General features: G+C 48.6%; 1 protein-coding gene across 1 annotated transcript in view; it reads right to left on the bottom strand.

The window, feature by feature from the left end:
- SPTLC2 (serine palmitoyltransferase long chain base subunit 2) overlaps window positions 1-12054 on the bottom strand; it is a 67313-nt gene extending 55259 nt beyond the window's left edge. Inside the window, exon 1 of the mRNA XM_040975235.1 lies at window positions 11817-12054. Coding sequence (XP_040831169.1) covers window positions 11817-11951 — 135 coding nt within the window. The 5' untranslated portion in view covers window positions 11952-12054. The remainder of the gene's footprint in view (window positions 1-11816) is intronic.
- Window positions 12055-13435: the final 1381 nt, after the last annotated feature.

Here is a 13435-nt window from a genome sequence, read left to right as displayed (position 1 = left end):
TGGTGGTTGGAGTGGTGAGATCAGCAGTAAATTGGATTGAACTATCGAAACCTCATGAGCAGGACCCTTAGAGCATGCCCCACATTAGGACCCTGGGGTGGCGTCGAGTGGCTGTCCTCCATCCCAGGGTGCAGAGGCGTTGGAAGGCTGGGTATGGCTTTTTCCCTTATCTCCCTCTTCCCCCAGACACAGGAAGGAAAAAAGAGATTGTGGAAATGGTGATCACAGCCACCTTCCTGTAGCCCTTGACCCTAATCACCCTAATCAACTATGTAAAAACCATCAAAAATAAGAATTAAAAAGAATAAGATAAAATGTATTTATTTAACTGAAAGGTAGAGTGACGGGGGTGTGGAGACAGCCTACTGGTTCACTCTATAAATGCCTGCAACACCCCGGACTGGGCCAGGTGGAAACCAGGAACCAGAAACTCCATTTAGGTCTCCCATGAGGGTAACAGGAACCCAAGCATTTGGGTCATCATCTGGTACCCCCAGGGGCATTAGCAGAAAGCTGGATATGGAAGCAGACTTAAGACTCAGGTACCCCAAAGGGCTTTACAGTGGCTTCACCTGCTGCACCATAACAGTCCTTCAAAAGGACCAACACTGCCATGGCCGCTTTGTGCAACCTAGATAATTTTTACTAGTTATTCTATAAAAACGATACTTTGCCTCTCCCTATTAAACCCAATCTGGAAGCAGAAGTCTCACTCTGCTTTTGGATTTTGCTGTTACAAATATGAACTAAAGTTGTTTAGAGGCTGGCGCAGTGGTGTAGCTGGCTAACCTCCACCTGCAGTGCTGGCATCCCAAATGGGTGCTGGTTCATGTCCCAGCCAACCTAATACCCTGGTCCCCTGTACCCATGTGGGAGACCTGGAAGAAGCTCCTGGCTCCCTGCTTCAGACCAGTCCAGCTGTGGTCAGTAGGGCCATGTGGAGGGTGACCAAACGGAGGGAAGTCTGTCTTTCCATCTCCTTAAAATTCTGACTTTCAAATAAATCAGATCTTTTTTTTTTTTTTAAAGGTAAAGTTGTTCGGACGAGAGAGATGACTTCTCTGAGCTGCAGCAGTATGGAAGCAGTCTCGGGCAGGTGTCTTCCTTAACGTTCTGCCCCTTCGTGCACCTGCACCTTCAGCCACATCTGCATCTCAGGCCAAGGGAAGCAGCAAAGGGAAGTGGAGAGAAAGCAGTTTCTGTTTTTTTTTTTCTTGTTTGCTTATTTGTTTTTAAAGTTTTATTTATTTTTATTGGGAAGGCAGAAATACAAGAGAAGAGACAGAGAGAAAGATCTTCCGTCCGATGATTCACTCCCCAAGCAGCTGCAATGGTCAGAGCTGTACTGATCCAAAGCCAGGAGCCTGAAGCCTCTTCCGGGTCTCCCACGTGGATGTAGGGTCCCAAGGCTTTGGGCCGTCCTTGACTGCTTTCCCAGGCCACAAGCAGGAAGCTGGATGGGAAGTGGAGCCACCAGGATTAGAACTAGTGCCCATATGGGATCCCAGCGTGTTCAAGGAGAGGACTTAAGCCACTAGGCTATCGTGCCAGGCGCAGTTTCTGTTTTTAAAGAATATAATGCAGCAACAGTACTACATGGTTCCATTTCCTTTGGCCATAACTTCATCACACGGCTATCCGTTGGCTACAGCAGCGTGCAAGCAGGGTACACCGTAGCTCAGTGCTACAAGCCACTCAAAACTGAGGCTCTGCCACTAAAGGGACATAAAGATCGGATCTTCTGGGCCTTGCGCAGTAGTATGTTTAAGGTCCTCGCCTTGAATGTGCCACGATCCCATATGGGTGCCAGTTCTAATCCCAGCAGCTCCACTTCCCATCCAGCTCCTTGCTTGAAGCCTGGGAAAGCAGTCGAGGATGGCCCAAAGCCTTGGGACCCTGCAACTGCGTGGGAGACCTGAATGAGCTCCTGGCTCCTGGCTTCGGATCGGCACAGCACTGGCCATTGCAGTCACTTGGGGAGTGAATCATTGGACAGAAGATCTTTCTCTCTCTCTTCCTCTCTGTACATCTGCCTTTCCAATAAAATAAATAAATCTTTTTTTTTTTAAAGATTTATTTTTATTATTTTTTCATTGGAAAGGCGGATATACAGAGAGGAGAGACAGAGAGGAAGATCTTCCGTCCGATGATTCACTCCCCAAGTGAGCGCAACGGGCCGATACTATGCCGATCCGAAGCCAGGAGCCTCTTCCGGGTCTCCCACGCGGGTGCAGGGTCCCAAAGCTTTGGGCCGTCCTCGACTGCTTTCCCAGGCCACAGGCAGGGAGCTGGAAGGGAAGCGGGGCTGCCGGGATTAGAACCGGCGCCCATATGGGATCCCGGGCGTGCTAGGTGAGGACCTTAACCACTTGCGCCACCGCGCCGGGCCCAAAATAAATAAATCTTAAAAAAAAAAGATTGGATCTTCCAGGAGCCCATGAATACTCTGCCACAGCACAGGATGAAGAGAAGCTCTCACTGATGTTTTGTTTCGAAACGGTCAATTTTTCTTAAACCTTGAATTAAAAAAAAAATCCATTTTAGTATGTGATTTTTTTTATTGTAAGGATGCTTATTTATGGTTATGGATTTATTCTCTGTAATTTGACAAATTTAGCATATACTGAATTCTGAATAGTGTTCTTCTGGGGTGGGGGAAGAGGTGACCTGTCTTCAATGTGAGAACTTGGAGGCTAGTTAACAGCAGACAACTAAAAGGTAACCTCATTCAATACAGTGAGGTACCTACTTTAAGTATTCAGGCAGGTCATTTACCCTATGTAAGATAGTAAATGAAGAACCTACCTGTTTTCTGCTTTTGTGCTTTCTGCCTCACTTGCTTGGCTGGGGGCTGTGTGAATTCCAGGCCTGGCAGCCTACGTGACACCCGGCAGGACACCTGGCAGGTCACGTAGGCAGAGCGCTCCTCAGGAAGGAGCCCCTGGTGTTAGATAAGACCCACTGCCCTATAGCCCATCAGTTAGAACTTTTTGAAAGTTGCTTGCTTCATACCCCCCAACAAGCCTGCCAATTTGCTCTTTTTAAAACGGTTCACAGTTAAACTGACCAATCACAACTGTATAATTATATGGAATTGGCCTGAAATGTGTAAGAACCATGTGCTATTGAACCTCTCTCTCTCTCTCTCTCTCTCTCTCTCTCTCTCTCTCTCTCTCTCTTTCTTTTTAGACCTTCTTCTGCTCCTTCTGCTGCAGTTTTTCCTGCTATGGCCACCTTAGCGGTGGCTGCTACTGTTCCCAAGTCTTGCTGGGCTGGGAGCCTATGTTAGTTTTGAATAAATCGCCTTTATGCATTTGCATTGACTTCAGACTTCTGGGGATCACAAAATCCCATCACAACAGTAAATATAACAAATGAACAATGTAGGACATTGTGATCCTAGGAGGTCAGGATTACAATTGACTGGATAATATCTGTATGATAACAACCAAATGAATACCTTTTGTATACCTGATTGGATATCATTTGTATGAGACCAGTTGAGTGGATAGCATGTGAATGAGAACACTTGGTAGACTATACAAAACAAGAGGAGTTCCAAACGAAAGTATAGAAACTGTTGACGGATTTTGTTGATAAGCTCAATACCTCCTCCCTTATCCCATATGACCATCAGTGTATAAAGTCTGATGCCACTAATAAACTTAGGTTTTTGACCATCAGTCAGAGTCCACACGTATTATGTTATTATTGTTATTATCTGTTATTATCAGCTCCGTGCCCCAAGTCCACTGCTGCAGACAGCAACAGAACAAAACTGATGAAATGGGAGCCATTTTTTAAAACTCCTTGAAACAAGCATTTGGCCTAACAGTTAAAGATGCAGTCATCCCTTATCAGCACCCAGGCTCAGGCTCAAGTCCCAGCTCCACTCCTGACTCCAGCTTCCTGTGACTGTGCGCCCTGGGAGGAAGCACGTGAGGACTCAAGTGACTGGGCCCCTGCCACCCATCTAGGACACCTGGACCGAGTTCCTGGGTCCAGCTTTGGCCTGGAGCAGCCCTGATCACTGCAGGGATCCTGAGAGTGTATCTGCACATGGGCATGAATTCTGGGTGTGCTTATGCTTAACTCTGTCTCCCTGCCTCTTAAACAAAAACAGGAATAGGTACGTACAGTGGGTTAAGCGACCGACCACTTGAGATACCTGCAACCCTTATTAAAGAGCTGGTTGGAGTACTGTTTACTTCCAACCCAGTTTCCTGCTAAGGCATCACGAATGACAGCAGCTAACAGATCAAATGCTTTGGCCTGTCACCTACAGAGAGACCTAACTCAAGCTCCAGCTTCCTGACCTCTGCCAGGCCTAGCTGTTGAGGGCACCTGGGAGTGGGTGCAAGGTCTCTTTTTCTTTTCAAATAAAATAAGTTTTGGGTTTTTTTTTTAAGTATCCCTGAGGCCATGTTGTGGCATGGTAGGAACAATTGCCACCTGTGATGCCAGCATCCCACACAAACGCCAGTTCAAGTCTTTGTAGCTCTACTTGCCACCCAGCTCCCTGCTAACAAGCCTGGGGAAACAGCAGACGGCCCAAGTGTCAGACCAGCCCAGCTTCGGTCACTGTGGCCATTTGGGGACTGAGCCAGCAGACAGACAGACAGAGTTCTGTGTGTGTGCCCTTCCCTTTTTCTCTGTAATGTTGCCCTTCAAGTAAATAAATCTTAGAAAAAAAGGTTGGGGGGGGGGGGGAGGATGTTCCTATTTACAAAAAAAGAAGCATTTCTGGAAACACACATTCAGAGCATGGCGCAGCTTGCTGGATCTACACAAAGCTTCAAACTATTCTCTCCAGTATGTGTGGCATGCAGTAGGAAGAGACAAGGATGTTCTGTAAAATTCCAACAACAGATCAGACACACCGTAACTGTTTTGGCTTTGTGCCTTGTTTTGTTTTGAAAGGCAGTTATAGAAAGAGAGGAGACAGAGAGAGAGAAAGATCTCTGTCTCTCCATCTGATTCATTGCCCAAATGGTCACAATGGCCAGAGCTGGAATGATCTGAAGCCAGGAGCCTGAAGTTTCTTCCTAGTCTCCCACATGCGTGCTGGGACACAAGAACTTGAGCCACCATCTGCTGCCTCCTCAGGCCATAAGCAGGAAGCTGAATCAAAACCAGAGCAGTCAGGACATGAACTGGCGCTCATATGGGAAGTGGAAGCTTAGCCTACTACACCACAGTATCAGGCCCCAGAAACCAACTTTTCAGAAATTAATTATATTATCATCCCTAATATTTAATTTAAATCCTCAAAAACTCATAGTAAATTCTGGACCTTAGCCAGAGGAACAGCTTTGGAACAGCTAGATAAAATGGAATTAACCCAAGGTTACTAATCATTGACACAGAGTCAGATACTTAGGTTATCTGAACTTCAATCTTTTGATTTGTGAAACAGAGACACTATTCACCTTGCAATGCTCCTGTGAAGATTAGATAAAGCTAAGAGAGATCCTGACTCAGGCAGGTACTCAAAAATATTACCTGGTACCATTATGATCTTTGCTGTCTTGTTGCCCAAATGTGTTGCCTACCTCTCCTTAATGAAATGGCCTATTTCCCTGGGCTTTTCTCACCCGGCTTTCTCCTGACTCTCACTGGCTTTCTTTAGTGTGCATACATGCTCGTGAGTATGTCCTTCCAGCAGCCTGTGTGTGTGTGTGTGTGTGTGCACCAGAATGTGAGTATGTCCTTCTAGCAGCCTGTGTGTGCGTATGCGTGTGTGTGTGTGTGTGTGTGTGCACCAGAATGTGAGTATGTCCTTCCAGCAGCCTGTGTGTGCGTATGCGTGTGTGTGTGTGTGTGTGTGTGTGTGTGTGTGTGTGTGTACACATGGGCTCAAGTATCTCCTTCCAGCAGCCCAATGCCACTCCAGTATCCACACCACGGGCTCTCCTCCCAGCTGAGTAACCTCGTCCTTCTACTTACCAACTCCCATTCCTCTCAGTTCCTTTACCTAAACAGCTCCCGCACTGCTGTGATACACCAGCCCCAATGCAAAGAGTAAAACTAAAATCTCTGCTCAGGAATGTGCCAATTAGGCAGCAAGAGACTCACTTGGAACAACTCAAGGGATTTATTTCACAGGTGAATACTTTTTCTAATCTTTCCAGATAACAAGAATTGATTACTCTCCCCAGTCTCCTTATGTGCTCCCCAACAAAGTTCCATAGTCTCCATACATGGGCTATTTGCACTATCTTCAGAATCACAAAGCAATATACTGATTTACAGTCATCCACGTGAAAAATCAGTTCCCAACACAGCACTGTCCTAGTGTTTTAGATCCCATCACAAATGTGTATTATTTCTACATTCAGGGAGGGAGTCAGCACTGCAGTACAGCCAGCTAAGCCGCCGTCTGCGACACCAGCACCCCTAAAGGTGCTGTTTTGAGTCTCAGCTGCTGTATTTCCAACCCAGTTCCCGTTATTTTGTTTCTGGGAAACCAGTAGAAGAAGGCCCAAGTGCCTGTCCCTGCCATCCATGTGGAAGACCGGATAAAGTGCTAGCAACCTGGCTTTGGCGTGGGTTGGCCCTGGCCATTACAGCTGAGGACTGAACCAGCAAATGGGAAGATCCTTGTGTCCCTCTCTCTTTCCTAAAACAAATACATATATACAAGGAAATATAGCTATAGAGCTGCCTCGCGCTTCATCACGGGCCTTGAACACAGTTAAACACAATAAACATAAGATAAATTTTCTGAGATTAAAAGCAAAGGGCTTACTTTCTTAATCAGTCACGAACTGCAAATTTTATTACAGAAGCCCTCTGAGAAACTATTCAGAAAGCTACTGACTTTTGCAGCCACAAGCCACGTATTTAATCAGTAAGGCACACCCACTGAGAATGCAAACAGTGCTCTACCCATCCCTTTCAATTGCCTATTCTACCAATAAACACTGCTTCTTTCTTTCAAAAATGCAATCTAATTGAATTAGCCAGTTAACACTCTGTCCCAGGGCACTAGCATCTTAGGATACCTTGGGCCACCTGAAAATTAAGTCTGCCTTGGTTGCACACCCAAGTTCTAAAAAAAAAAAAACCACTATCATATATAATTGTAGAATTCTTACTAAAGGGAATTCCTGAGAATATCAAAGGACCCTGGAATCTTTCAGAACCAGTTACTAAAAATTAAAATGTTCTTGCTGTTGGTGTAAGAGCATTTGAAATAAAATTCCTGTCCCAAAAGCTATAAGTACTTGTTACATTATTTCTGCAAAGCCCTGAGATCTTGAAGATGTTTCACTGGCTCTGCACAACTTCCCAGCTACTCTTCCTGTTCCTGCCTCTCCTTTTGGTCGACTACTAACATGTGAAACCAGCAGCTACTGATTCCTCCCAAAGAAAAGCTGGCAGCTATTTTGTGAAACATCCTTCATTCGTTATTTGCCCCCGTTAAGCGTTTGCAGCACACTGAACGCTTCATGTCTACTTTCCTGTCTTACTCTTTAACACAACTTGTACACTAATTTCTCTTTGAAAATCTTATTTATTCTAGTAATTTTAAGGTTCCCTTTGGGCCAGCCATAGAATAGTAGGTTAGCCTCCACTGACATCCCATATAGGTACTGGTTCAAGTCCCCGTTGTTGCACTTATGCTTCTGGGAGAGCAGAAGAGGACAACCCAAAGTTCCTACAGCTGAGCGGCACACTGGGAAGAAGCTCCGGGTCCTGACTTCGCCTGGCTCACTCCCGGAGGCTTTAGTTATTTACAGAGTAAATCAGTGGATGATGATTTCTGTCTCTCTTCTCTCCCTCTTGAACTCTTTCTAACAAATAAATAAACATATTTTTAAAAATATATCTCTTTAACAACATCATTAACATCAAACTTTAAGAACAAACAAGCAGGGCCAGGTGCAGCAGCCTAGGGCTAAAGTCCTTGCCTTGCACACACCAGGAGCCCATATGGACACCAGCTCTAATCCTGGCAGCCCCGCTTCCCATCCAGCTCCCTGCTTGTGGCCTGGGAAAGCAGTCAAGGACGGGCTAAAGCCTTGGAACCCTGCACTCGCGTGGGAGACTCTGAAGAGGCTTCAGGCTCCTGACTTTGGACCAGTACAGCTCTGGCCATTGCGGCTACTTGGGGAGAGAATCAGCAGACGGAAGATATTCCTCTCTGTATACCTGACTTTGCAATAAAAAAATAAATCTTAAAAAAAAAAGCAAAAGAACAAACAAGCAGAGGCCAGAATGGTGGCTCAACAGGCTAATTCTCCCCTTTACAGCACCGACATCCCATGCAACTCCTTGCCTGTGGTCTGGTAAGCAGCAGAGAATGCCTAAGTGCTTGGGCCCCTGCATTCACATGGGAAAACCAAAGTTAGCTCCTGGCTTGGAATTGGCTCAGCTCCAGCCATTGCAGCCACTTGGGGAGTGAACCAGCAGACTGAAGATCATCTCTCTCTTTCTGCTTCTGTCTCTCTGTAAATCTGACTTTCAAATTAAAATTAAAAAAAAGAAAATTCTTTCTTTAAAAGACAAACAGGCGTCCAGCGCAATGGCTCAATGGTCTAATTCTCCCCGTTCAGGTGTCAGGGTACTATATGAGTGCCAGTTTGTATCCCATCTGCTCCACGTCCCATCCAGCTCCCTGCTAGTGACCTGGGAAAGTGGTAGAGGACAGCCCCAAGCTTTGGGACCCAGCACCCACGTGGGAGACCCAGAAGAAGCTCTTGGCTTCTAGCTTCAGATTAGATCAGCTCTGGCCGTTACAGCCACTTGAGGAGCAAACCTCTGGTTGAAAGAGCTTTCTCTCTGTCTCTCCTCCTCTCTGTTAATCTGCCTTTCCAATAAGCATTTAACAAAATAAAAATATACGAACTTACATTTCAAGTGCAACCAAAATGTGGCATTATTTCATCAAATGTTACAAGCTCACTACGTAATGCAACTGTGCTGCCTGTGCCCTGCAAATCCTCTGGAGGCCATTAGAAAAGGGACAGCCCCCTGTCAAGACTGGTTCTCATAAAGTCCTACAAACAGACAAAGGGGCTCACTTACAGGAATCCTTGAAGGTTCCTTCTAATTTGACTTCTGTCGAGGTTTCCCTAAGGCTAATTGCCACCTTCACCTCAAATATAAAGCCTCATCCTCCTCCCACTCACAAATGGCAGAGGGAAAAATTCCTGCCTTATTGTTCAGCTGCTACTCCGGTGAGAACTGTGTCTACCACCACCATTAAACAGCCACATCCAACTGTTTCCTAATTCCTTCCTCCCACAGCACCTACCTAATCCAGCTGTAAACCCAAGTCCAAGTTACTCTCTCTGCACACATTCCTACAGGCATGGTCAGGAGTGAGAGCGACCCCTACAACTTCCTGAAGTTTCCCTCCTTTAAGAGATGGCCCTCGGGATATGCAAGGAACTGAATCCACATCTCAGCCGTGTGACACTCAGTGCAGTAAAGGCCTGACACGTCATGCTACTCTGTGAGCCTAGAGTCTTGCACGGATTTTGAAGCCAAAGTGGGCAACATCTCACCCAGACTGAAAGAAAAAACAGTCCAGGCTGCAGCACTGGCATATCACTTCAAACAAAACAACTTCAAAAATATTTTCAAAGCACTATCATGGTGGATTAATGGGCTAATCCTCCAATTGCAAGCTCCAGCATCCCTTATAAGCACTGACTGGGTCCCTGCTGCTCTGGTTCTGATCTCTGCTTGCGGCCTGGGAAAGCAGCAGAGGCTGGCTCAAGTCTCTGGATCCTGCACCCACATGCGAGACTGGGAAGCACCTCCTGGCTTTGGATTGGTTCAGCTCCAGCCATTGCGGCCACATGGGATGTAAACCAGTGCATGGAACATCTTTCTATCTCTCCCCTGTAAATCAGCCTTTCCAAACAATAAATAAATAATTCTTTAAAATATATCTATACACATTTTTTCCCAAGATACTCTACTGCTCCCATGAAGTTATTTACATGTCTTTTGCTTGAGAACAAGATCCACAGCTGACCTTCCCCTGGGGCAGACCTGAAGTCTGTTTGAGAAGCTGTGCCACAGACAGCACTTCTGGAGGGTGCGCTGCCACCTGCATCACAGTGCCAACTGCCACTGATGGGCTTTAAGGGAGCATCTCCACTAACATGTTCCATTAGACCAGTCAGACGCGACCGGCACGGACTTATAAACTGCCTTTCGCTATGTCTTCGTGTTACTGGCTGGCCAATCACCAGCACCCCACCAGCTGGGAAGCACGTACGGCAGGGAGGAGCTTGGGTTGCTAGATCAGACCACACTTGTAGGGACTGCAGAAGCACACACACAGACCTCTTCTAAGTGCCAACTCTCCTCCTGGCTTCCTCCTTCCTGTGAAAACCACATCTCACTCACTTCACCTGCAATGCCAGAGAATTTAATAATCCCAACAATGGCGTCTCCCTGCAACATTCTGTACCATTTAGACCTCCAGGAACACAAATTCTTCCACTACTTTTGGTGAGGCGCTCACCCACTCACATCTTAAAAAGTGAAAGGGCACCATGCTACGGCATAGCAAACTAAGCTTCTCTCTGCTTTGCTGGCAACCCAATTCGAGTGCTGGTTCAACTCCCAACTGCTCCTCTTCCCATCCAGCTCTCTGCTTGTTGCTTGAGAAAGCAACAGAGGAAGGCCCAAGGCCTTGGGACCCTGCAAGTGAAAACAAACCTTCCAAACCTGCGGGTAGCACTTTGCCTGAACACCTCACACAGAGCAGCGGTCAACGCTCTTTCATCTCTTACCCCCAACTCTCACGGCTCATCACCTCCACACAACCTGGGGAGAACCACTGTATCTTCCCCTTTCATACAGGCCTGCCTCTCAAAGCTACTGATCTGGGGAGGAGGCCCGCCAGGCACCGATGCTAAAACCCCATCATCCATCCACACTTGCAAGTCACACTCCTGCTGCCGCCGAGGAGAACAAAGTACTTGAAAAGAAGTCGTGGTCTTCATGCCAGAAGCAGGCGTAAACATTAAAGTCCTCAGCACGTGATCCCCACACCCCCAGGCTTGCATCTTAACCGCCTCACCCCGGCAGCAGATGACCTGTCAGCCCAGGGCACTGGAAGGCGGACACCTAATTCAGATCTTTTCGGAGCATTTTAGGGCTGCCCGGCCTTGCGGGATGACTCAGCCCTGGTTAATTAGTATAGGGCGACTCATCCAGGGTTACCATCGGGTAGAACCAGCTCCCTAGCGTGCCAGCTCTCCAGCTCCTAGCTCTCACCGCCGACCACCGCACTCAACCTGGAGCCTGGGCTGGGCGGGAGCTAACGCCGCTGGGGGAAGGGGCCGGGGCCAATAGCTTCGCCCGTGGAAGGGACCAGAAAGCGGCTGCGGAGAGACCCCGAGTCTCGTCTGCACCTGGCCCCTACCTCCGAACTTTCTTTGCCTCCCTAAGTCCCCAGACCGCGGCTGCATGACTCTCCAAGAAGCAGCAACCGCCTCGAGGGTGTGAGGACCGGAACCTGGAAGTGGGGTGTTGGGGAGGAGGGACAGGAGCTGAGAAGCGAACGCCAAGGGCGTCCGTGGAGCGACCAGCGCCTCTCAGGGCGGACGACCCGCACATCTGGCCGGAGCCGTCAGAGGAAGGGACCCGGAGCTCGGGGCACAGCTCCAGCCTCGGGAGGGACAGGAGAGCCCCCCACGCCGCCACCCTCGGAGCCTCCCGCCTGCCCCCTCGGGAGGCCGAGGCAGCGGCCGGACATCGCCGCCAGCGCTCCTGAGCCGCGCCCGGCCGCCCCCAGCCCTCGGCGTGCCCCCGGCCCAGCGACCCCGGCAGCCCGGTCCCATCCATCGTACCTGGCCCGAGGCGGCAGCGGCGGCGGAGACAACGGCGCTGCTCCTCACGTACCCGTTCCGCACTTCCCCGTTCGCCACGCAGCCGTTCGCCCGCACCGGGCGGCGGCAACAGCAGCCTCCCGGCCCCGGCCGCATCGTCCCAGCAGCACCGGGGACGAGGCAGGATCTGTGGGAGGTGGCGGCGGCGGCGGCGGCGGCTCCAAGTCCCGCTCCACACCCCACCCACCTCCCCGAAACCGGAAATGGCTGCAGCCCCGCCGCCAATTCCCGGCCGGGCCGTCACGCGGGGGCGGGGCCGACTCTCCAGAGGACCCGGGCGGGGAGAGACGGGGCGGGGACGAGCTGAGGACGGACGCGGGCCTGAGGGGACGCTGACCAATCTGTTGGAGGAGGAGGCGGACCCCATGCTGCGGCCTGGCCAATCACAGGCAAGAACAGAGCAGCTCGCGTAGGTAAGAGAGGAGGACTTGGCTTCTTAATGGTTCAAACGGGAAGGGTGGGCTGAGTCCAGCAAGAAGTGGCCAATTAGACTGGAAGCAAAGACTAGAGGCTGGGCCTGAATCTCCAGAGCGGGTTTCCCAGTTTTCCCGGACGGGGGGCGCCCTTTCTGCCCTTGCCTATTGGGAGGTTCCTTCCTTTGAATTCCAGAGCAAGGCAGGTAACTCTTTTATTTAATTAGCGAATTCCTCTGTGGATATCTATAGGCTAGCCCTTTTTGACAATATCACCGTCCTTTAGTTTGCAGATATACCTTCTCCTGCCCTTCATGTTTGTCCCCGCCAGGGTTTCCCGTGCAGTTTCCTTTTGAGTTTTCCTTGAAAGTCAGGAAACCCGATCTAATTCCAATGCTGCCAGTAACTGGTCATTAAAACCCGGTCTTTAACCACTTTAAGAGCCAAATTCTTTACAAGGGCGTTCATACGTCTTGCCTCATACACCCCATTGCAGGAACTATATTGCTAAAGCAAGATGCACCTGTCGTATTACTTGGAGCATAATATTGTGTTCTCACCTTTTTAGTCCTATTGTTCCTGGATTGTTTAGAAAAGAAACATTAGGCACTACAGCAAGAAATGTTTGGTTATCCCCTGAGAATTCAGTTTAAAGGACTGGTGCTGGAACGCTTGCATCCGACATTGGAGCGCCTAGCCCAAGTCCTGGCTCCCCCACTTTCCTGCCCAGCTTCCTGCTAATGCACACCCTTAGGAAGGCAGGTCATGACTTATGTACTTGGGTTCCTGCCACTGATGACCCAGACAGAATTCTAGGTTCCTGGCTTCTGCCTGGCCTATCCCTGCTGTTACAGCTACTTTGGGAGTGAACCAGCAAAGGAGAAATTTCCTTCTGTTTTCGTCTCTCTTACTCTCAAATAAAATGAAAACAAAGTAAAGATAAAAAGGAGATTTAAAAGGAGATGCAGTCATACTCTGAAGCAGGTCTGTATCCTGACTGGGCCCACTGACTGACTGAACTCCAGCTTCATTTTATTTATGAGAATGATAATAGTTGTCCTGAGGCTTTAGTGAATTAACATATGTCATGAATATTCAATAGGACATGGCAATTAGCAATTATAAAGTGTTGGCTATTATTCATGGATGACTGCATCCATGGATGCC

The sequence above is a fragment of the Ochotona curzoniae genome, unplaced genomic scaffold (genome assembly GCF_017591425.1).
Source record: "Ochotona curzoniae isolate NIBS_2020 unplaced genomic scaffold, NIBS_Ocur_1.0 contig_2688, whole genome shotgun sequence".
Classification (NCBI taxonomy): Eukaryota; Metazoa; Chordata; class Mammalia; order Lagomorpha; family Ochotonidae; genus Ochotona; species Ochotona curzoniae.
Note: the sequence above shows the minus strand (reverse complement) of the source record. Positions and strands in the feature narration are given on the sequence as shown.